We start from the raw sequence: 26,013 nt of genomic DNA, 5'->3' as shown, positions 1-26,013 counted from the left end.
TTCGAACTGCTATAACGTTGTGTGCTTAAGACATGTTTGATTTGGAAAAGAAAAAAGCTAATGTACAATTATATAGTGATAGTTAGCACATAAAGTCTAAACATCATCTACAATTAATGTATGAAAGGGATAGTTCACTATCTGCTCTGTGTTTACCGTCATTTCTCAAAATATCTTCTTTTTTGTTCATCAGAAAAAGAAATTCATACAGGTTTAGAACAACATGAGGATGAGCAAATGATGACAGAATTTTCATTTTTCAAGTGAACTATCCCTTTAATTTAGTGTTTGCACACTTATCAGAAGTATCTTTTTCTGACACTACAGTATGAAATCCAGCCATCTCATAGCAGTTTGTCATCTTGAAGAATTTTGTAACACTGACACATGAAAGTTAACCACTCTACACACACAAACATCAAGAATCACAGTATGAATCACAACAACGATGACACTAAAATGAAAAGCTTCAGGCTGAAAGGCATGGAATCGACAAATTTCAAATCTCACCCAGGACTCCCAGAATGCATTGCGGCATGAATAAATAATTACATTTTTTTCTATTTTCTTTGTCACCATTGTTAAGATTCTTTCAAAATCCTACAGAATGACAAACTGCTATGAGAGTTGTAGACCTGTAGTATCACATTAATACTAGAATGATACTTTTGATGAGTGAGCAAACACTACATTAATAAATCAGTTTTCTAGATGATAATGTTTGAGATTATGTACTAACCACCACAATTTTATATCTGTCATAACAAACAAGTCATGTATAGTTATAGCAGCAAAAAAAAAAAAAAAAACTAAAACTAAAACAAACACTGATCACCATACTGGTGCCTTTAAATGAAACAGCCAACATCTGAACCTAAGTTAAGAAAATAACACTGCAAGTAAGATGTAAAATGCAATTGTATGTTTCAAACAGAGATTGTGATAGAGATGATAAAGTTTCAGATTGCACAGCTTCAGTGTTACTTTATAACACTGTAAGAATGGGACAATATACACCCAGCAGTGTTCATTTAACAATGGGGATTTTGCTGTGTAATTCAGCTCCCGAAAGACCTTTATCAGTTGCATAAAGTTTTCTTAACTTAGTCAAGCCGCCAGACACACCCACTTCCTGTCATCTATGGTCATTTGTTTCACCGAAAGTCGCCAAGTTTCCATTGGAATAAAGGACATTACCTCGCACTGCCATGGTTAATCACTGACCGTGTGAACGCAGCTTAAGTATTAAACTTTCACTTTCACAACAACCTAGGACTTGCATAGAAACCCACCAAAAACCGCATAGTAATAGCAGCCCCCTCCCCAAAAAAGCCCAAGTAAAACCTTACATCTGTTACCACAAATCAACTTCCTCATTTCACACTCAGGAAAAAATTTTAAACCGCAGAAATTCTGGTTGGTTTGGTTGAATTTCTGTGAGCCCTGCTGTGGTTTAAGTTTTAAAGGAGCAGATTAAAAGATTTCTACAACAAAATGATAACAATTATGATTCATTATGAGTCACAGAAGGATAGCTGGCAATGTAATGATTTCTAGTATGATGAGAGGAGACAGGTGCGTCGTATTGACCAGGTGAGCTTCATTCCTCAAACATTTTTTATTATATTCTTCATATTGCACCAACTGTTCATCTCCGAACACATTTTCAGATGCCTTGAGTGAATCACCTCTCACTGCCCACTATCAACACACGCGTGGGGGTGTGTGCATTCACGTGTGCGTGTTATTTGGGAGACACCCAACACGTGTCCTGGTCATCATGGCCACCGATGCTCAGATGCGTCTGTAGGCCGTGACAACATGACACTGCTGCTATTGTTTGGATCTTCAGTCACACAAATAATAAATGAGATAAAAGTGCCGTCTGCTGTATGTGCACATGATAAGAGCAGCGTGTGTTACCAGCATCACGGGACTGTAGGTACATGGTTCATCTAGATCGAACCTCAACTTTTAAGAAAACTAAGGAGCTCAGGAGATTTAATGGAGCTCTAATTGATCTTTAATTTAATATTAAACTTGTCTCTGAAGAAACTTATGATGAAAAAATAAAAACATATATGAGTCAATTATTGAGATACAAGCGATCTCACATGCAATATAAAATAAACATCAATACCCAGCAAGCAATAGTCATCATTTCACCACCTATGTAGACACAATATAGACCTGATGTATGAGTAACCTACTTCTAGCCAAAATATACTTGAATTTGGATAAATTTTGCCAACATAAATTGTGACATGTCTGATATTTCATCACATCAAGGTGTTTGGTTTCATCTATTTTTGCCAAGCCCAAATTTTGCATTGTTTAGCCTGGGCTGTGTTTGGACGACTATTAGATGTCTTTCAAACACAAAATTGCTTGCTGGGAGTTGGGTAACATAAATAAACAAATAATTATACTTGTATTCTACAGTTTTTTATAAAACAGCTAAGCTAACATCCCACTCCTGACGGTTTCACAGGTGGGGTTTAACACAACACAAACCCTTAATTACATCATCTGACCTGCCCCGACCGCAACCCTGGACTCGCCTACCGTACACCATACACAGCCCTAATAAATGTTTTAATAGCTGGCTTAGCAAAAATGTGTACAAAAGAAAATATGGGTCAGGAACTCTTAAACGTTTCCAAATTACGAGTTCATGAGAGCGGCCCAAGATTCAGTACACATGGCCTTGATCTTCTGATACACCAGTTCTGCCTGCTCACCGACTGCTCCCATCATCCCACACTCATCAAGCTATGCCGTACGTTGTTGTCTAGAGGTGAAAACTACATATTGTGCCTTTAAATGTGTCTGAAATGAATGGTTTACTTAAAAACTAAAATTTACATCTACACCATTTCATCAAAGATGTTTATGTCTTTAAATTTTTTTGAGGAAAAATGAATTTTTCTCTATATAATGTATAAATGTCCAAGATCCAAATTGCAGTTTCAACGCAGCTTCAAAGCCTCTACACCAGAGGTTCCCAAACTTTTCATTTAGCGACCCACTTAAACGGGTACAATCTAATCCCGGTATCAACAAATTTCAAATCTCATCCTGTAGTATCACATTAATACTAGAATGTTACTTCTGATAAGTGAGCAAACACTAAATTAATAAATCAGTTTTCTAGATGATAATGTTTGACATTATGTACTAACCACCACAATTTTTTATCTGTAATAACAAACAAGTCATGTATAGTTATAGCAGCCAAAAAACAACAACAACTAACAAGCTTAGAGTCAAGAGTCAAATCAGACTAAAACAAACACTGATCACCATAATTGTGCATTTAAATGAAACAACCAACATCTGAACCTAAGTTAAGAAAATAACACTGCAAGTAAGTGACCCACCAATATATTTTTAAATGGAAATATGACTTTTTTATGATTGTAGTTTTCCTTGTCATTTTATTAATAAAATGTAAGTTTACCTGCAATATCAAAATACCTTATGGTATATCATATCAGAATTAATTGCTTATCGATAGTTAGACTAAACTGTTTATTGTGTCATTCACCACTACTACAGCCAAGCGTTTTTTGCGCGACCCACCTAATCGCACTGTGCGACCCACAAGTGGGTCCCGACCCACAGTTTGAAAACCCCGCTCTACACAATCCCAGACGAGGAATAAGGGTCTTATCTAGCGAAACATTATATTTACAAATATCTTTCACTGGCTCCACGACCCCACCCACCACATAGTGACGTCAAAAAGGTCACGCCTGGTGTAGGAACAAACTACAGTCTAATTTTCTCCTCCAATTTCAAAATCGTCCGACATCGCTGTTTATTTTTTATTTATTTTTAAAGGCCGATTGCACATTCGACTTGTAAACACTGGATCTGTACTTTTTGCCTACACCAAACATGATCTTTACAATGTCACTATATGATCCGTGAAGTCACAGAGCCAGTGAAAAATCACGATAGGATTCATTTTATATCATGATAACGATATGTATCACGGTAGTGTTTTTTTTCACTTTTATTAAGGTTTTTCTGTTATTAAAATCTTTAATAATGTAGAAATTTTCATAATTCTCACAAAAATCTTATACAAAAAGATAATGAAAAAAAAAAAAAACGATAAATGAAGATAACCAGTCAGTGATGAAGGAATGATAATAAATAATTATGTATGTGCAAATATATTTTTTTATTTAATGTAAAAGGTGATTTAGTCGACAGCAGTGAGAGATTTACTGTAAATGCTGTTTGATAAACATTAGTGACAGCAAAATTAGGTAATGTCCCATTTAAGATCAAAGTCCGGATCCAATATACTGTTACACATGCGTTTTCTCTTTTAGCTGTTCACTTTCTCTTAAGCTGTAAATGATTGTGTTGATGAGCATACTTACAAAAAGATGAGCATTTTGACGCGTGTGTATTTAACTCTTTCCCCGCCATTGACGAGATATCTCGTCAATTAAGAGAAAACGCTTCCCCGCCAATGACGAGATTTTCCGTCTTTCCGCAATACCGCTTTTATCCACTAGGTGGCGCACTTCCGCAACTTTTAAACCCGGAAGTATTGCCCTCTGACAAGCTGCTGCATGTCCGTGTCTGTTTTAAAGATCGCTCTGAATGGGATCTCTATGAAAAGTCCGTCACAAAAATGGAATTATCTCTGCTTTTTGCTCAAAATGTGGTGTTTTTGCAGAAACCTACCCATATTCAAAAGCTGATTACAAAAGAACCACTAAAGGTAGGAAGAAACGGTTTTTTTTTTGTTTGAAAGCAGAGGGTCTGTTCTTTCATTTGGTATATTGTATGTTTATATATTCAAAGAAGAACATTTTCTGGAAGGCATTAAACTTTGGTGAAAATCATGAAAAACGCTGGCGCTGGCTGGCAACTTTTTTAAAAAACGCTGGCGGTGAAAGAGTTAAGGCCAATAAAGCGGGAAAAATGCTCACAATGAGCAGCGGTTGGGCGACTTGCACGCTCCTCACACACAAAAACAGCCCACGCATCTGTTGTTTGTGTTTCAATGGCTTAAAATAACTTGTTCTAAAACTGCAGTGCTTAAATACGTGTACAAACGTTTCATTTTCGTGACCACGCGCACAGAAGCGTGACGTGGGCAAGTAACCTCCATAGAGACGATAGTCCAAAATCTCTACCGGTTGACAATTTTCTACAAGTTTATCACGTCTACCTGTTTATCGCCTATACCCCTAATGAAAGTTGAGTGTTTGAGATTAAAAAGCCTTTGAAGCTGCACTGAAAAATCCTGGAAGGATGACGTGACGTCATGACATTTTCATTTTAAAATGAACTATTCCTGTAAGGTCTTATGAAGCCAGATGTTTATGGATGAATATTTTCAGGTGTGAAACTGAATCTGTTGGGTATCAGAGTTTGGTTTGTGTGGTTGTTGTGAAAGCCCCTGTGTGCACACAGAGACCTCAGTGAAATTCACATGAAATCAGAGGTCTGATTCATAACATTCATGCATTTGATGATTTAAGGTAAAACATTCACAGTAACATTCGATCAGTGTTTTCTCCCATTTATTCATTTGAATTCCAGTATGTTGCACAAATGGTTTGACTAAAATCAGGACTATTTGGTTTAACACTAGTGATGTATAACTTGCCCACTTCTGTCATGTAACAGAAACATGTGGTTTTAGCTTTGAATCATTTCTCAAATTCAATGCCAATTTATTTTTTTCAGTTAAAAATGAACAAAAATCAGTTTGCATATGTAGAAAGCTGTTTGAGGTGTTGGGTCGGTTTTCCCGGGAACAAAACTGTGAGTTTGGGCTAAAACAAGAGTTAATATCAGCCAAGCTTTTCAACATTTGAAGGGATTAAAACTGGAGCAGAGAGCCTCCTCTGAACGATAAGGAATTTGAAACACTTGCGTTATCATTTAGTCAGAACAAACGTGGCAAATAAATTACTTCAATTCAGTGTTTCCCACAAGCTTGGCGGCACATCTGCCGGGTGGATGGGTGAAAATTGATAAGTAATATGGATCGTTTTTGGATGCGTATTAGGACGTACTTCTGTGGTGTGGATCTATAATGACAGATCTGCTCTGATGTTGTGATCAGACATCAGATTCATCTGCGCATAGTAGCAGAGCACAATGCACGGACAGAAAATTACTCTGCAAGTAACTGCAATTTTATATTTCAATCAGAGGCCAGAGTTACGGACTGCAGCTTTAATATGCAATTTAATATGCAAAAAACACTAACGCAAATACATTTTAAAGCTGGAAACGCACACGTCAGCTGAACTTTTGCCTCCAGATATCATCCAGAGGAAAAGTGCTTCATCATCATAAACCGCTGACCGAGTTGGACGGAGAAGCATCGTTGAGCTCATTAGAGAGACAGAAACACACAAGAAGCTGCTGAGATCTGCACATCTGCACTTCAGCCTGAGAGAAAACACATTGCATCGCATGGCATTATTAACAACATTCAACAGAGCTGCAGCTGTCAGCTGTGCGTTTCCTCGCAATGATGATAGAGCACACGAAAATGTGCAACCTCAAGAAAATAACATTACTAACATGTGGTTAAGATGGAGAAGTTTCAGGTCATTTTTTAGAAGGGGTATGCAGGTCTAAGATAAAATCTCCCTTAGCAACTGTTGCTATGGTAGAGAAATGACTGTGGGTCGTCTCACACCTGTGTGTGTACAGTAATTACAGACTGCAGCTGACGCACACACACGCGCACGAGCTGCAGGTAACATCGCTGCTGTGACCTCTGAACTCTGAGAAAGAGGTCAACCTGAGTGAAACCAGATGTCACTATGGAGCCGATTCCTTGTGTTGTGTGTTTTGTGTATAGTGTCATACTGTTTTGTGTTATTTGTGTGTTTCAAATGGACATTTCCAGCCTGGTCTTTAATTTCCAGCCACGTAACTTTTAAAACAGTTTTTTTGTACATTTGAATTGATGCTGAAGCATACAAGTTAGCTGTATTTGCAATTTTAATTGTAGCATTATTACTGTGGGTTCACACCTGCCGCGTTGGAGGCATCAAATTCGCGTCTAGTTTGCCGCTTAAACATTTGGAGTTTACTAGGTTTATTCACGCGTGAAAGCCGCTTGTGAATTTCTAGTCATCGAGACATTCACGGAGAAATTCGTGTCATGGGAGGGGCTTCTGCGACTCCACTCGCTTCCTGTAATCATGTCACTACTGGAGCAAGCTCCTGATTGGTTAACGCGCCACGTTTTTCTGGCAAAGTTCACATTTTTCAACTCATGCGGCAATGCTCAATTCGCGCCATTCACACAAACTAGACGAGCGAATGTGCCGAAATTGCATGTACCACGCCACGTCTTCACATTGACTTAACATTGAAATAATTTGCGCTTGACGCCTCTACCGTGGCTGGTGTGAATGCAGCATTACATTTATACAGCTACAAACATAACCATGGGGTTCACACCAGCCGCGTTCGAGACGTCAAATTCACGTCTACAGAATCTAGTTTGTCGCTTGAACATTTGAAGTTTACTCGCTTTATTCACGCGTGAAAGCCTAAATTCTAGTCATCGAGACATTCACGCAGAAATTCGCATCATGGGAGGGTCTTCTGCGACTCTGCTTGCTTCCTGAAATCACGCCACTAGAGCAAGTTCTTGAGTGGTTAACGCGGCACGTTTTTCCACCAAAGTTAAAATTTTCGTGCAAACTAGATGCGCGGATGAGTCGGAATCGCGTCGACCGCGCAGCGCTAAATGCCTCATTCGCGCCGCGAGACATCCAGACGCGCCTCAACGCGTCTTCACATTGACTTAACATTGAAATCACCCGCGCTTGATGCCTCTACCGCGGCTGGTGTGAACGCAGAATTACGTTTATACAGCTACAAACATAAGACCTTTAGAAATCTTTACCATAAAGATATCTGTATAATTTCCCTTTAACCATTTTATCGATGTTACCACCCTAACTCTAACCCAAACCTTCCCTTAAACCCAAAACCTTTATATAAAAAAATAAAAATACTTAATGTATTCTTTTTATATTCTTCAACGTAATGGACAGAAATGTGTAAGAAACTTTGAGTAACAATATAGCATTTAAAAGATACTTTAAGCCGCTAATACAGTCCTATCCAAATCAGTTTTGTAAAATCATGGACTGTTACAAATAAAAACATTATAGCCAGACAAGTGTAATCACAGTAACTTATTTTTTGCGAAATTTCAAAAGCAGTACCAAAAGTAGTTAAAATAAGGATGTGGTGCAGTCGTGGTCCTCTCTGGAGTAAAGGAAGTACAGAGAAGTATTAAAGTTATTAATCTATGAGAACATTAATTCAGCTTCTCTCTGTCAAGGTGCCCATTTCAAATTCGAATTTAAAAGTACGTCCTGAAAGACGGCAATGTCACAAATCTGTGATGTAGCACAAAACAGCCAATGAGCTTTTGATATCACTGCCATAACGCAATGTGTCATAAAGCTACTTGAGGCCCGATATTTAAATTCAAATTCATAAAACTTGAGATTTGACGTTTACGGTCACTGATGAGAAATGGGATCAAGATCGCTGGATAAAAGGCTGAATTTGGATCTGTTCCTCACAATAAGAATTTTAAAGATGTGGATTAAAGCGAATACATAAAATCTTTTGTGAATTTATGTTGTGTTTTGTTGTAATTATTGTTGCACATGAGAAAACGCCTTTTGTGTGTCATGGCAAACAAACTAAATATTACAAAATGGTTAAATGATTACAGAAATTTTATTCTTTTTTTAGGTTTTAAAGTGAAGTCTCATTTAATATGATTTAATTCTCTGAAAGTCATGAACATTTCATTAGTACAAGACCAACTATCTCCGATTCATGATTTTACATTTCCTTCGGTGTGTAAGTGTGTATTAGTACATATTAGCGATATGCAAAAGGTACAAACCCCAAAGTAAACGATGACGCGAGTTAGCATTTCCAATGTTAATCTCTTTTCTTGGACTACAACAAACACACGGATTGTAGGCAACAGTTTACTACCTGGAATTGGTGATGTAGACAAGACCGACATTATCATAATTGTTAGCATTGCATTGTGAGCGAATCTTTTAATCATGGTAAGGACCGTCACATTTCCAGCTGACATCAGAGGTATTCAGGCCAATCACAACGTTCAGATTAGCTGGCCAAAACTTAAATAATTAACATTAGTCCTGTCAACACATCAATAAGTAAATGTACATGTGGTACAACCACACACATATTCTCATGAGATTACATTGTCATTTCACACAATTCTCATTTTCAGCATCTAAGCATTTGTTTGAAAATCACACAAATATCAACTGGAGACATCTGCTCGAACATGTATCAACTAGTACAGACTGTTGGTTAAACTCATGACTAACTGCAGCTGCTATCAATCACAGTTTCACTGAGCAGATCATGTGCTCATTTGTGTTTACTAGTTTTGTTGTTGTCATGTATTTTGCAGTGCAGTTGTTAAATTGTCATGCTGTCTCATGTTTAGTGCCTTGAACACATTGCTGATCTGGAATCAGTTTCTCTGTTTATGCGAGCGGTAACATTTCATTGGCCGCTTTCCTAAAACATCCCTCGCGAACGGAGTAAAAATCCCCCTAAGTTTCCACCCAGCATTCCTCCTGGGACAGAAACTCTCTGAAGTCTGAAGCGGGCTGCTGGTCAAAGGATTCAATTAAACTCTGAATTTCAGGCAAAGGTTAAACAACACAAGTCACTGCCAAACAAGACGACTTCAAAAGAGACGCTCAAGTGCCAGCGGCCACTCTGATGTTATTTATGACAGAGACCTTCAACTCGATTCACTGAACGCCACGCTGCACAACTTCAACACACACACAGAAATTATACCTTGTGGTTTCCCAATCTGTTAAAAATAACCACAAATGCATCGTGACATCTGCAAATAATTTTCCAACATAGACCATAAACAATTACATCTCGACAGTTTCTCCGACACAGCAAAAAAGCAAATCTGGACATTTACTGGAAACTACTGCAGTAATCTCACAGCTGTCTCCTGTACAGTTTCAGAAATAATGGATCAATAATGTCTCAAACTTTACTCAGATTTGACAAGATACCAAAGTCAGAGATCTGAATATGAACTTATACAATTATACATTATACATTTATTAATGTATTATTCAGATCAGTTTAGACTTCTGTAATGGATTTTAATACAGTAACATGAGAACTCCATTAGGTTTCCTGATCTATAAAAGGACACACACACACACACACACACACACACACACACACACACACACACACACACACACACACACAGACACACACACACACACACACACACACACTGTATTCTTTATTGTAAACGGCCCCTGAATGATGAGGCCCCGGACCCCCAAAGCGAGAGAGAGACAACTGCCCCGCATACAAATGATTGCCCACTACCTGACCCCAGACGCTCAGATCTTTTCTCTATGGAGAGTATGTGTGTTTGTGTGTGTGTGTGTGTGTGTGAGAGAGAGAGAGAGAGAGAGAGAGAAAACATTCCATTTCCAGTAAGGCGGGAAGAACGGGGGGAGTTTTGGGAAGCTGAGTGAGTCATCACTTTTCAGCTTGACAGCCACATCTTTCCCTCCCTCTCCCTCTGCCTCTCTCTCTCTCCCTCTCTCTCTCTCTGTATCATGTTTACAATCTGGGCGAATCACTTTCTCGCTGGTCTAGTGAGTTTTAAACACACGTGTCTTGTCTGTAATGCATGTTTGTGTGTAACTGTGGGTCTGCACCTGCTGCGGTCTAGTTACTTTAGTAATGCAGTAACACACAAACACACAACAGTCCTGCTATATTTAGGTGTTTTATAATATCAACAGGACAGACAGAGTACATTCAACTTCACAGAGCCAAAGAAACAAAACAAGACGAAGAAGTGTATTACTTTTTAATGGCTCCACACATGATGTGTTTTCTTTTAAAACTTTTAAAAGCGGCTGAAAACACCTGGAGGACGCCGAATGCCAGCTGTTTTTCCAGCTGAGCGTCAGCTTTCTTCAGCTGAGCGCTTTGGTAGCTGTGATACTTGAGCTGTGAGCCGGTTGGTTGTTGTGATACTTGTCCTGCCCCTTCTCCACTGTGATTGGACGAGCATGTGAGAACTGACATTGACGAGCGGGCTTTTCACCCAAAGTTGAATATTTTTCAACTCCCGGTGCTCAGCGCCAAGCACCAGTTTTCAGCGCGGAAAAACGCAGAGCTTCCACTGGACACAATTGAAAACATACGCCGGCTGCGGGCGTAAAAGCTTTGGTGTGCACACCCCTTTAGTAATGGTGCATGTTAGCATCCAAACAATCTTACATTTACATTACAGATGTTTTTGCCAGATGCTTTTATACAAAGTGATTTACAGTGCATTACAAGGTATACATTTTAATCATCATGTGTGCTCCCTGGGTTCAAACCCATGACCTTTTACCACTGAGATATAAAGGAGCACACTTTTTTCCTGCTGTACACTGTCTAGTGGTAAAGGTGCCAAAGAATGCATTGAAATAATATGAAAGGCTTTTAGAATAAAATGGTCTATTTTTACCTTATTTGAAAGGGTCATGAATAATAATGTTGAGCTCTGCTCTGATTGGCTGTTTCTCAGAGCAGCTCCTTCAGTAGCTCTGTGTGTGTCTAAACAGATCTTATGTTTGAGTCTGTATCAGATGAAGATACAGAATTTAAGATTGAGATTTGTAATGGTGATAAGTTTGTAACTGTAACGTCAATAGTAGAACTTTGCATATAGCATTAACTAGCATATAGCATTAACTAGCCGGGTGTGCTAGCCTGGCTCCGCCCTCCTACGTGCTTCCACTTAATTTTTATTTCGCTTCAGTACTAGTTAAAGCTGGAGCAAGAACAATGTTTGCTAAGTTTTGTTGGTCTGATCATTCGGACTTGTTGTTTCCATCCGGTTTCGGGCATGATATACGTCACGACCACACGTAGCGATTGGCTATGGCAGATCCTGAGTGACTCTGGGCAGATCCAATAGTTTTAAACTTCAACAGAGAACGCTTTGCAGTGGAGCGTGGCCAGACTCTCTGTACAAATGAAATGAATGTACGAGAGTCTGGTTGGACCAGGCTATGAGTGTGCCTTATAAGTCTTGAAAAGTGAAGCCGTTGGCTCTTTGATCGCCCCCTGGTGGTTGGCTGCAGTTCAAGTCATAAACCCCGCCCTCTCCATTCAAACGAATGGGTCTCTGCTTTAAATAAAAAAAATATTTACACTTCCAAATAAAAGTTTCCGAAAGATGGTTTTGGTCCTTTCAAGTAGTTGTTATCACGCTGATATATGTTCAAGTGTTCATTTTTGTGATAAGTTTAATATTAGCTAGTAATTTAATGCTATAGAAACAGGGCGTGTCGTTATGATTGGCGTGGTTGAATTGGTCGCACAAGCGTTTGGGCGGAAGTTAGATATCGCTGCTCTCTGGCTCCATGGATGATTCCTTCTGCGCATGTCTTGGCTGACGTTTTTTCGTAGCATGGCGGCGACCATGGTCGGACATTTTTGGCTTCAATTCATTACAATGGAGGGAGGCGACGTAGCGTCGTACATCTTTATTACAGTCTATGTAACTAGCATATAGCATTAACTAGCATATAACATTAACTTAGCAGTCACAACTTTGTTTTTAGCATTGTAACAACAATGTAATTAATTTAATGTGTAATTTAATGATGGTGGCGAACATTTCGACTGTAACGTCACAGTTGTTGTTATGTTGAGATTGGTCTGTTTTTCGGCCTTTTGCCTGCACGAGGTTTACATAAGAAACAATCGTGTTTGAGGGTCACAATATGTCATTATCATGTACCGAACTCTTATTATTCACCTATGTCTACATAAATGCAGTTTTACATTCTACAGCACCTTTAACACAATAATGTGTCATAGACTTTACCAGTGTACATTATTGCATTTAGAGTTAAGTGGAGAACCAACCAAAAGTTGCATTCATGTCAAAATTCTTTTAAAATCCAACGTGTTTGCATTGAACTATCTGCGTCTTTCCACACCCTCACAACAAATCCTACACACTTTATACGTCAAAATCTCCCACATTACTCTTTGTAGCGTGCGTGTAGGCAGCCTAACACATCTTATCTGGGACGTTTTTTGTTTTCCTTGCTCTTCACAGATGGCTGTGGACCTTTACAAAGCATTTAGTGAAAGCTAAAAGCCTTGTGTCTGAATCTGAGCTGCTCGCTGGTGCTATTTCTGGCACACACGTCTGCAGTCAGAGCTCTGTTATTTCAGTCTTTATGGCGTATTTGCAGCCGTTGTTGTTGTTGTGTAATGGACTCATCAGTACACAAACCGCACAACCCACCAGCTCCATTACAGAGACGCTGAGATCACGTGAGCCCTCACATTAAAGCTGCACTGTTCTCGGGTCAGTGTGGATGACGGCACAAACTGACCCATGTAAATATGCACATCATGACTAAATCTCTTCATGACTAAATCTCTTCAGAGAGATGCTAAACTTTAAACTGCTGATATTAATAATTCAATTAGTATATAATAATTATGTTGGCATCTAAGCCAATATATTGTTAAAGCTTTTAAACTTAAAGGAACACGCCCACATTTTGGGAATTTAGCTTATTCACCGTATCCCCCAGAGTTAGATAAGTCCATACATACCTCTCTCATCTCCGTGCGTGCTGTAACTCTGTCTGACGCAGCCCCCGCTAGCTTAGCTTAGCACAAAGACTGGAAATGCATGGCTCCAGCTAGTATACTGCTCCCAATAAGTGACAAAATAACGCGATCATTTTCCTATTTATGTGTTGTGATTTGTATAGTCAAACCGTGTACAAATAACAAGGTGATATGAGACACAGCGATCTTTTAACAGTATACATACTGAGAACTATATTCTCTGAAGACGAAGCACTGCCGCATGGGCGGAGTGATCTGCTCGCAGCACACGAGAAGCCCCTGGTGAGGAGCAGAGAGTTCGGTCAGAATTGTGCAAATCACTCCGCCCAAGCTACATCCACCAAACTTTCCACAAGTTTTCAGACTGATCTGAATTTGGTTGCTATATCTTTTCTAAGGGATTGGACTTGGAATTTGTAAAACAGACGATAAAACTTCCAATAATCTCATGGACTTTGCCGAATCTGAGGATTTCATAGATACATGTGGGTTACCATATTTAAAGAGGTTCTCTGTAGAAACATACCTTGAAATGAGGTGTGACTTGTATCCCAGGAGTGCAAATGCTGCGAGATACTATGATGAAGGGAATGCACACGATACAATGGGTTTATATTCTATTATAAATAATATAAATTGTATACATTGTATATAATTCATATACTTGCAAGCAGCCTATGGAGTATTATTATTGGGAAGGGATCGGACTAACGGAATTTGTAAAACGGACGATCAAATTCCTACGGACTTGCCAGGTCTGATGAAAGAGAGCAATGCTGATGAGTCAAATTACAATCCGGCAAATGCGCATGCACGTTTAGCTGGGGCCTTAGTCAAGGCAACATCAAAGCTTGTTCACAAACTTAACCTCTGGTTAAACATTTTCATTTTATACTGATCATTAACCACATGCTTACTGGAAAAGCCATAACACAATTTTCTAATAAGCATAAAACCGTATGTAATTACAAAAATAATTAAAATTTACTGGATGTGAAAGATCAGAGCATGTGTAAGGTGTGTCTGCAGAGGTGGTTTGCTCAAAACTACAGAAAAAAACTCTAAGCCAACAACATTAAAGCAAAAGCAGTCAAGCTAATATTTACTGAAGAGATGCAAGTGTTTAGTCTTTTATGTTTTTTCGTCAAAAGTAATTGAAACCGAATCAAACCACAACACATCCTGAACTAATGATGGAAAGCAATCTGCTTTATAGAGATTCCAGTAAAATGCATTCAGAAGCAGCCAAATGTGCACACGCATTACAGTAACTCCAAATCTGAAGTAAAAAGATGCCACAGTTATTTACCGAACATTAAATGTGCAGCTGCAATTCCACACAAACACACTTACAGTAAACACACAAACACATTAAACACACAAACACACATCCTCTAGTGTGGTGAGCTTTTCCTAAAGTGAGCTTAAATGAGTTGTGAGTCACAGACTGGTGTGCTTTACATTTCCACTAACTGAGAGAGAGAGGAAGACTGAGAGAGCGCGAGGGAGAGAGAGAGAGAGAGAAGAAGAAAGAGAGGTAGAGAGAGGAAGGAAGAGAGATAAAGAGAGGGAGCTTGCAGCTGGCCTATAGAAACGCTGAATCACAGATGATTTTGGCTTATATAAAACAGTGGCATATTATATCTGTATGGATGTAATTAGCAGCACATTGCTATCGATCCACACACACACACACACACACACACACACACACACACACACACACACACACACACACACACACACACACACACACACACACACACACACACACACACACGCACACACGCACACACGCACACACACACACACGCACACGCACACACACGCTGTACAATCTCAGCTGTCTGTATAAATCACTCTGTTATCTCTTTATAACTCATAAATATCCTTCTGTTGGATCCCACATGTTCATTGTAGATGAATGTGTGTTCATCTGTGTGTCAGTCTGATTTGGGAACAGATGTCCACACACTAAGGGGCAAATGTAATTGGGAAAGTTTTATGCGGTTTGGCTGTTCATTTACATGACGGGCCCTGAAAACTTTTGTAGACGTGTTCTAAAGTGCACTTTTTGATCACGTCGGTGTCATCACGTGCATGTGTTTATTCAGTCAATAGACGGCTTCAGCAGCAACAACATAAACAAGCAGCATTTTTTTTGTCACTAGCCAGACCGATAAATAAATACAGACTGGAAGTTCACAACGGTTCAGGCGCGTAACAGCAACAACACGCATCCATCCAATGAAACCATCTATAGGCATGCGCAAGTACAACTAAAACAACAATGACAGCCTACAGGATGCTTCTCTGAGAATATTTACCAAATGTTGTCGTTTATAGTCCACTTGTAGTAATAACAGGGCTCCCACACCTTAGTTAACTTCAAATTCAAGGACCTATCAAGGACTTTCCAGGTCCAATACCCTCAAATTCAAGGACTAAATGTGGGGACACATTTTAAGTGGGAGCAAGGTTACATCATGTTACCTATTAAGATACACGGTTACAGGTCCCTTTCGAGGGAACTCACACTGCATCACTGCGGTGACACTTTGTGGATGCCTCCAGGGGTAAGTGCATCTGAATGTGTATATCAAATTCAACCAATGGTGAGACTTAACAACAAAGACAGAGAAATGCAGGACCCAGGAAGTATATCGCTATCTGAAATATTGCCAAAGACGGTGTTACAGGGATGCAGGAAGTATGGCAAGGGAGATGCAGCGCGAGTTCCCTTCTCAGGGAACAACAGTTACATACGTAACCCGAGATGTTTTCATGTGTCAAACACAACTATGCAAAGCATTTCGGTATGAATCAACATTCAGAAGATATAAGCATTTAAAGTGATTTAAAGTGTGCTTAAAAAGTCTAGAATTTTTATGATATTATCCTACACTACACAGGGAATAATATGGATTTTTTTCCAGAAAACTTCTTGCATAAAATAAATTCAAGCACTTTCAATGACCTGTATCTATGTATGTATATTTTCAAAAACTTCCAGGGCCTTGAATTTTTTCCCCCAGATTCACAAACTTTCAAGGATTTTAAGGACCCGTAGGAACCCTGTAATAAATTGTCCTCGTCATCTGTCTAATCAAATCTGCTCAATGCTTTTGCCATATTGATTGTCTGTATTTATCTATTTGTAGACAAATGTGCACAGGTGTGTATTGTTTCTTTACAAGGTAACTTCGCCATCTACTGGTCTGGCACGTGTATAATTTAGTTGTGTTTATGGATCTGTGTAAACATCGATCTCTTAGGACACATTTAAATCACATGTCTGAAGTGACGACCCACAAACATGTAAGCAGGAAAAAGACGCATAGTTTCTGATATCCTCAGATCGGTTTCAGGCTAATTAATGTTTAAATAAATCGGACACATGTATTCCAATCCGCAATGTAAGCAAACAAATCGGATATTTCCAGCTCAGGAAGTGTCGTGCGTTATTGAAAATCAACTCAGGTGGACACCATCCATGATCACATGACTCTTCTTATGCTACGTACACACCAAACGCGGGGCATTGCGTTACTCGCTCTAGATTACTCACGGGATTTAACTTCGTGTCATGCAGATTTTTAGCTTGAGGTGAATATTTTCAACTTGGGCGAAAACAAATTTGAGGCGAATAGCGCGTCCATATCGCATCATTCGCATCGCCCTATGCGAGGACGCGTCTGATCGCGTCTTTGCTTTGACTTTGTACGTAATCTACTTGCAGAAATCGTTCTACTGGCGTCTGGTGTGAACCCACCGTTAGCTGCACAATGGAGGATGACGGCTCCACTTAGTTAAGTAAAGTTGAAGTTTAATGTCTTGTTACAGAAATAAATCTCTATAATCTTGTATAATCGTTTTTTTCTGTGTCCATTGCGTATCGCAACATTTTACTTCCTCTTTGGTTTAAGCGGTGCTGAGTCGGTATGTCTACCTTGAATTGATTTGTTAAGTGTTTAGTGTAAATGCAGATATCTGATAAGATCTGCTTTTGAAAGATATTGCAAGCAGGTCATCAAAAAATCGGATACAGGCAACATTTTGGAATTGGGCATTAAGATATGCAGCGTAAATCCAGCCTTAGATAGTGTCGTTGTGTATACGTGAAATTTTTCATAAATGCAAAGAAAAAATTCCTAATAAGTAGATTAAAACTATTAAACTTCAGTTCAATCTGTACTCTACTGGTGTGACTATTAAATTCATAATAAACCACTTCTGCTTCATCATCTCTCAATTTTGTTTGAAATTTGAGCAGCACATGAACAAACCATCCTATTAAATCAGAGTATATCTGAGCTGGGATATGAAGACCTGCCCCGCGCTCGGCCCCAGCGGGTGTTTATAAAGGAAAACTCTCTCTGATCGCTGCTTTGACCACATAACCGTTGCTCTTACATGACTCATGGATCTGAATCACATGTGCTGCGGTCGAGTCATAAAGACACAGACGCCTCAGTTAACAGAGTGTTTGACAGATGGAGACGCGGGTTAAAACGCCCGTACGCTCTTGCCCGCTGTGTTAAAGTGTGCGACTTGAAAAGGAGCATTGAGAAAGAAAATCTCATCAATCTTCAGCTTTGATTGACAGCATTATTCACTGAGGAAGGAGGTTCAGGCATGCAGGAGATGTCTAACAGGAAAGGAATTTCACAGCGTGTTTGAGATGACAGCCCGGGAAAATGATAAACACTTACAGTCTTTCTCTTCTTCCTCACTCTCTTATTCTCAAATGAAAGGATGAGCCCCTGTAAATCTGCACCTCATTAAGATTCCTGGTTTTACAACGGTTCAGCATGACACATGTGCCATAGCTCGATGGTAAAGCATTGTATTAGCATCAGAAAAGATCATGGGTTTGAACCCAGGGAACACACATGATGAAAAAAATGTATACCTTGTAATGCACAGTAAGTCGCTTTGGATAAAAGCATGCAAAAAATGTATAAATGTAAATTTTTCGAGGGCCAAATCGGTGCCATTTGCATGTTGTAAGTCGTAAAAATTTTTTAACATTAAATCTAATAACATGCATATTTTAATTTTATAAAATGTTTTATAAATACGTTTTTTTAAACATGGTTTCTTAATGGAGGATGGAGGTATTTTGGTAATAGGACTGAAAGCAAATACATGAAATATCTGCTAAAATCTACATTCACAGTCATTGCACCAATATCATAAAATATACAGAAAATAAAATGAGAAATGTAACTTTTGATCTTCACATTGCCTTCAGAAGACCCGGGGACATGACTAAAATGTGCATTTTATCTAAAATATTAAGATTTTTTAATGGTAATAAAATATTTAACGCAAAGATGGGATATGGATCCACACATAAATGCAAAAAATAAAGATATCTGAAGAATTGTATCATTTATATTTATGGAGATGAATTAAAAATTTAGTTTTTATTAATTTTTTAAATTATATAGTTTATATTTGCTGTAAGGTTAATGTGCAGGACACTTTGCTCAATAATAAAATGTATTTTAGAATTAGTTTTCTTGCATTTATACATAGGGGCGGTTTCCAGGACAGAGATTCGACTAGTAAATGCATATCTTAAAATACATCAGTGCCCTTTGTTTTGCCTCAAAATGCACATCACTAATCTTTTGAATAAGGCATGTTTGTTAAAAATAGTTATATTTCCCAATTAAACTAAGGCATAGTCTTGGCTTTAGCTAATCCATGTCTGGGAAACCACCCCTTAATGTCCTGGGGACAGAAATGGCACCGATTCAGTGAAATGGCCCTCGTGTAACCTATTGTGACCTGCACTGTAGCGGGCATTAGACATCTAACAAAACCTAATGTGCAGCATGTGTGTTAAGTGATTTTATTGGTGTTTTGTTAGAGATCTGACCTGCTATCATGGTGGTCCGGTAAGACAATGTGTGTGGGTTTTGTAAAGATATGCCATAGCGGTGAGTAAGGGAAGGAAAACCCCTGTGTTTAAAAAAAAACACCTAGTCCTAATAGCACACACACACGCACTTGATTTGTGTGAGGATATTTTTTGTATTGATAGTCACTGCTGTTGTGACAGTCAGTGTTAAACTATTTGAAACATTTGGACCCATAATATCATCAGAGAAACAAAGATTCATTGTTGAAAATGTCTGTAGAAATGACAGTATTAGTGGCATCTGTTTGCCAGTAACTTACTGTAGATTTAAATTGATGTTATTTACTGGAAATGGTTTACATTAACATTAACAGGTGAAAAAAATATTTAAAAAATATACTTTAATAATGTGTACGAAGTACATTTTCTACATTTTGTACTATTTTTGTCAAATCCAAGTATAGTTGAGTGTATTATTAACTTCAACTTAACATCTATTTGACTACACTTCAAGTGTAAATAGTATACTAAAATGGAACAACTTTTTTTTAAACTTCAAGTGCACTAAAATACACTACAATACACTACAGAAAATCAAGATTCATGAGCAATTAAGCACCCTTACAGTACAATTGCATTGTATCGCCATTTTAATAAAAATACACTTTAAAAGGCATTGCAGTGCAAATTATAGTTGTGTTTAAGTACGTTTTGTTCATACACTAAAAGTATACTTTTAAAAAGTACATATTTAATACTCTTTAAATAAAGCACAACAAGCAGAAGCATACTTGTTTTATACTTCATGTACTTCAATCATATTTCTAATACACTAAAGTATACTTCTTTTTACCTGGGAAGTCTTTATTTTAATAAATAGCCTCATTAACATTTTCTGTTTTTTTCCTTCAGATTTTGGTTCTCAGATTGCTTTGCATGAGGCTGTTATTTTAGTTTTATTCTGTAAACACAAAAACTTGTTCATGTTTGGTGTTCATTTAGCTTTAAACAAACTGTTGCTAGTATATAACATCAATTCTACCATCTACAGTAAGTTCTAAATCTACAGTACATTCTAAATCTACAGTAAGTTACTGGCAAACATCTGCATAACTACAGTAAAAAATTTTACATTGTAATGATGCATAATGTGTCTGGGCTCTATCATACACCCGACACAATACAGCGCAATGTGCGACGCAAGTGTCTTTTGCTAGTTTCAACACGGTACAATGATCATTTTCACGTTTAGCGCCACGTTGTTTAAATAGCAAATGCATTTGCGCTCAATTTTGCGCCCATGGGCGTTCTAGCTTGAAAACGAAGTGTTTAGGTGCATTGTTGGCGGGTTGCTATTTTGAGGCAACTAAAATAGACTACGCCATTGACCAACAAAAACCTGCTCTAAAGTCTATGGCGCAATGTTGTTTTTGTTATTTAATGAGCGCGTTCGCAATACCGGACGACAATGCAGGTTTGCTAATCACACACATGGATGCGCAGCAGAACACAACCTTTTTTATAATATAAAAAATTAAAGGATTAAAATGTAAAATATTATTATTGAATCTCTTGGACATAAATTAGAATCAATTACGAGATGTTAGAAGGCGTAAAGGGCACCTTCATCTCGTGTAACCTGGCAAGTAATTAAATGTTTTGCTTTAAACAAATGCAAATATTGCATCTATTTAAAATGTTTTTTAAATGCTACCCCACAGATTTATTGTTTATGATGACGCTGTACCTGTGGATATGTTGAGATGAGAAACATTTTTAAAGTAATGCTTTTTAAAAAAATCATGTCGCTGTCCGAGTGCTGAAACGGCTTTCCGCACATTTGTACAAATTTATCTCTTGTTTGTTACAAATAAAGTATTTTCAGAGTACAAACCTTTTCTGGCATACTTGTAAATTATTTTTGATGATGTTGGATATCAATACATTTACAGCCTGCTATTTTTATTTCCATGGCAAAAAGAAAAAGGTTTCAATCCAAAAATATAAATTTCAATACGAATGAAAACAACACAATTATTTAACATTAATCTTAAACTGGGGATCTTCTTCCTCTGCTTAGTTTTTCAGTTTACAAAGTCCGTCATCTTTATAGGGATTAGACTTAGCGCCAGCGCAACTGGCTTTTAAAGGGAATGAGAGATAAGACTCTCATTGGTTTATTGCACGTTACGCCCAAAACACTCCCATTACCAGTGTTGGGGGTAACGCATTACAAATAACGTGCATTACGCAATAATTAGGGCCGGGACTAAATTAATCGCATTTTAATCGCATATAAATATTTGACCTGAGAACATTAAGAAGTAATTTTTTTACATGGATTTTTATGAATAATGACTGAATACATAAGCTTAAACAACAAAATATTGTTTATTTTTGTTCAACCATGTCGTTGTACTCTGAGTCGGGCTAATGTCCACGCTAGCTGCTGTATGTTTTGCATTGAGATGATACTTGAGGCTCGATGTGCTGCGGTGATATGTGAATTCCTTGTTGCATAGCTTACACACAACCATGCTCTTATCGACGCTTACATCCGTTCGTTTTTATAAAAAAAAATTCCCATCCACGGGGCCAACCAAAGCGATCTCATCAGCCTCTTTGTTCATGTTCACTGTAGTTTTTTGTGGTCTGAAGTCATGAACTCCAGTATAATCGGTCCGCTGAAACTCATGAGAAATGTTCCACGGTGCAAAAATAAGTGCGATTAAAATGCGTTAAAATGTTTAACGCGTTATTTTTGTGTAATTAATTAATCTTAATTAATGCGTTAAAGTCCCAGCCCTAGTAATAATATTACTTTTCTAAAGTAACGAGTAAAGTAACGTATTACATCAAAAGGGTACACATTAATATTTGAGTTACTTTTTTAAAAAAGTAATTCAAGTTACTTTTTCGGTTTAACTAATTTGATTAAAAACAACACAATGTACTGAATTAAACTGAACGTAGTCACAGAATTACGCACTATATGCGTGCGTGCCTGAGCGGGAACAGTTTTGAGTCCTAATCAGAGATGACAGGCCAGAGCTTGATATTTTTGCGATGGAAATTTGTGAATGCAGAACTTTTTAGTCATAAAAACACCTGCAAGGTCTCAACAAGATCAAGCTTCAGCCAAGTAGGAAAAAGTAACGCAGAAGTAACTTAAAAGTAACAAAAGCATTACTTTCCATGAAAAGTAACTAAGTAACGCAATTAGTTACTTTTTTTGGGAAGCAACTTAAAAGTAATGCATTACAATATTAAAAGTAACTTTTCCCAACACTGCTCATTACTCATTACGAAAATAGGAACAACCCTTTTCGACCGTGTGCTCGGCGGACAAACCATTTATCCCGTTGTTAAATTAGCAAAAGTGGATTCGGACACGCCCATTTAGACTGTGCGCTTTACACCATGCGCATAGATCTTTAAAATAGGACCCTCTGTGTGCTAGCAAGCGTGTAATGTGTGTGTGTTTTTAATTTATTCATACATCAGAGGGTTTTATCCAAAGTAAATTATAAATGAAGAATGATCACCGTTATATCTCATACAGTTTATGAGGAGTAATGCAGTGCAGTAGAGATTAACATTGCAGATTTTTTTAAAAGTCTCTTCAATTTGTGGAAGATGTGAGTGTTCAGTTCATTCCTGAGGCAGACCGGGAGGAGCATCTATACCATATATAGATGGTCAAACTGATCTTATTAATAATGTTAAACTGGGTCAGGAGCTCTAAATTTATAACCGTTCCGGGGTTTTTTGTATGGCAGAAATGGAATTATTGTGCTGTCAAACCCTCAGAGTAACTCACCATGAGCACACACACACACACACACACACACACACACACACACACACACACACACACACACACACACACACACACACACACACACACACACACACACACTCACACACACACGTCTTATACTTCCCTTAACTACCTCATGTGTGGAAAGTTTGTGATGTTTTTCCATGTTGCTCTCCATATGAATCTTTAAAGTTTTATTCTCCTGATGAAAATTGGCCAATCGGGAGGCGCAGATAAGTGATGAGGTCATTTCCTGTGGTTTAGGCGGCGGATTGAGCAACATTGAGCTTCATTGACGTATTTGAACTATGTGACTCCAATTTCTCAAAACCTGAAATGTGTGTATGTGTCTTGTATCTTGTGGTTTGTGCATATGTGTTATATATTATGTGCTTGGTTTGTGTAGGTCTTTGTGTGTGTGTAAATGTGTTATATTATATGCTTGCGTTGTGTAGGTCTTTGTGTGTGTGTCTGTGTGTTATATTGTATGCTTTAGCTGAGTGTGTTTGGTGTTTTATTATGTATGTGAGCTTAGTTTCTGTGTTGTGTTATTTTGTGGGTGTGTCTTTGGGGGTTATAGTTCCTAATTCTATTTCTATTTATATATCTGCTGAAATATTTCCAGGATATTTGTGAAAGGATTGCTTCATTTTGGTTTTCAGTAATTGTTTGTATTGTGATTTCGATGGACTTGTCTCTATGTAGAGCTGAAATCATCAGTTTTCATTAACATGAAAGCTGTGATGTGTCCTCTATATGAACTTGTCAGATTTACTCTTTAATAACATTACTGCTTTATATTGTTGCTCATGTGTGATAAATTGCACAAAACTTTTTTTCATATGTAAGTGAGCTTGGAGCTGCCGTTTCTACTGAAAAATCAAGCTTGGATCATAAACTAGTAAAACTGGTTTAAGGTGGCAGTAGCTGGTTTAAGCTGGTCCTCCCAGCCTGGCAAAGCTTAAGAAGTAACCAAAACAAAGCTAGACCAGCTTCCTATACCAACAAAACCAGTTTATGCAGGTCTTAGCTGGATTTTTCAGTAGGGATATGTATAATTGTACAATATGTGTGAATATATTAAACAAAATGTGACAGAACTGAGCTTTATTTGTTTTCATTCCTGTTTTAAATTTGTTTAGCAACTATATTATACACTAATTATACAACAAGACGTGTAAATGTGTAATGTGTAAAATTAGAGACGGATTATAGTTTAGTTGCCAGGGTTTGGATTCGGCTGTCACATTTTGCGTCACGCAGTCTATTCCCAGCTAAGGACGCAGGTACACACACACACACAGACAAACACACACACACATACACAGAGACACACAGACACAAACACACACTCGGCCTTTTCCTCTGGCTGTCAGAATTTAATTAGATCTCTCCAGCTCGGCTTTATTCCCTCGATCTATTTTTTCCTTCATTTGTTCGTCTTTCTTACCTCACAATCTCTCCCACGCGCCATAGCCTGTTTCCATGACAACAGCTGCTTCCTGTTTGTCCGTCTGCTCGGACTTTCCAGGAGCTTGTGCTGCTGTGAGAGAAACAGACAGGGCAGAAATGAGATTTCTTTAATTTCTCCTACAATGTATATTTATCTAAGGCAAAGATGATATAAAGAAATCTCTTTATATACGGGGGCAATAGTGTATAATGACATGTTTATAATGCAATTAACATGGTTTATGGTTGTCCTGTGTGTGTACTGTGTGTGATGACGGCAGTGACAGCAGGCCTATAGATTTTCTCAGCAGAATAAGAGCAGCGGTGAGATCAAATGCTCATTCCTGTGAAACAGACACTCACACACATCAGATCACATTCCACTGGAACACAATGAAAGATGAAAGAGAGATAGAAATGTGTGTGAGATGGATCTTTAAATAAACAAGAATTTAAGTCGATTCTTCAGAAACCACATCAAACGGCAAACATGTTTTTGTGTGTGCCAATGGAAAAGTGACGGTTTTCAGTACACATTATCTTTTCATTCAGTCCCATGTTTAAATGCAATCCATCTCTCTCTCTCTCTCTCTCTCTCTCTCTCTCTCTCTCTCTATTATAATTATTTTCAAATAATTCAAAGGACCGGAGTCAATTATTCCTCTTATTCCACGGTTACCACATTCACCGGTGCCTATGTTTAAAACTTTTGACAGGTCAGGTGTGCGGTTATTGATAAATAAATGAATAGGAACATTTCTTAACCAATCACAGAGTTCTTACATCTTAGTTAACTTTACATTCAAGGACCTTTAAAGGACCTACCAGGTCCAATACCCTCAGATTCAAATACTTAATGTGGGGACACCTTGTAAGACACAACTATGCAAAAAAGCATTTTGTATGGATCAAAATTCCCATACAGAAGATATAAGCATTTAAAGGGACCATGGCATGAGAATCTGACTTTTTCCATGTTTAAGTCCCCAGTGCTTCTATCGACCTAGAAAATGTGAAAAAGATCAACCCAAGTTTTGGTAAACCATTCTCTACAAGCACATAAAAAATAGGTTGTTGAAATTTTGCTCTCCTTATGATGTCATAAGGAGCTCTTTTTATAATAATACCACCCCTTAAACTGCACTATCCAATCACA

The 26,013-nt window shown here is 38.1% G+C and overlaps 1 protein-coding gene and 1 long non-coding RNA gene across 2 annotated transcripts in view; one reads left to right on the top strand and one right to left on the bottom strand.

Moving 5' to 3' along the window:
- Nucleotides 1-24,894, bottom strand: part of hook2 (hook microtubule-tethering protein 2) — a 51,474-nt gene extending 26,580 nt beyond the window's left edge. The window contains exon 1 of the mRNA XM_073857821.1: nucleotides 24,856-24,894. Coding sequence (XP_073713922.1) covers nucleotides 24,856-24,879 — 24 coding nt within the window. The 5' untranslated portion in view covers nucleotides 24,880-24,894. The remainder of the gene's footprint in view (nucleotides 1-24,855) is intronic.
- LOC141351223 (uncharacterized) overlaps nucleotides 1-26,013 on the top strand; it is a 107,747-nt gene that overhangs the window by 43,455 nt on the left and 38,279 nt on the right. The gene's annotated exons all lie outside the window — the stretch shown is intronic.

The sequence above is a fragment of the Misgurnus anguillicaudatus genome, chromosome 19 (assembly GCF_027580225.2).
Source record: "Misgurnus anguillicaudatus chromosome 19, ASM2758022v2, whole genome shotgun sequence".
In the NCBI taxonomy this organism is placed as follows: domain Eukaryota; kingdom Metazoa; phylum Chordata; class Actinopteri; order Cypriniformes; family Cobitidae; genus Misgurnus; species Misgurnus anguillicaudatus.
The sequence above is the reverse complement of the archived record's forward strand: the minus strand, read 5'-3'. Positions and strand labels throughout refer to the sequence as shown.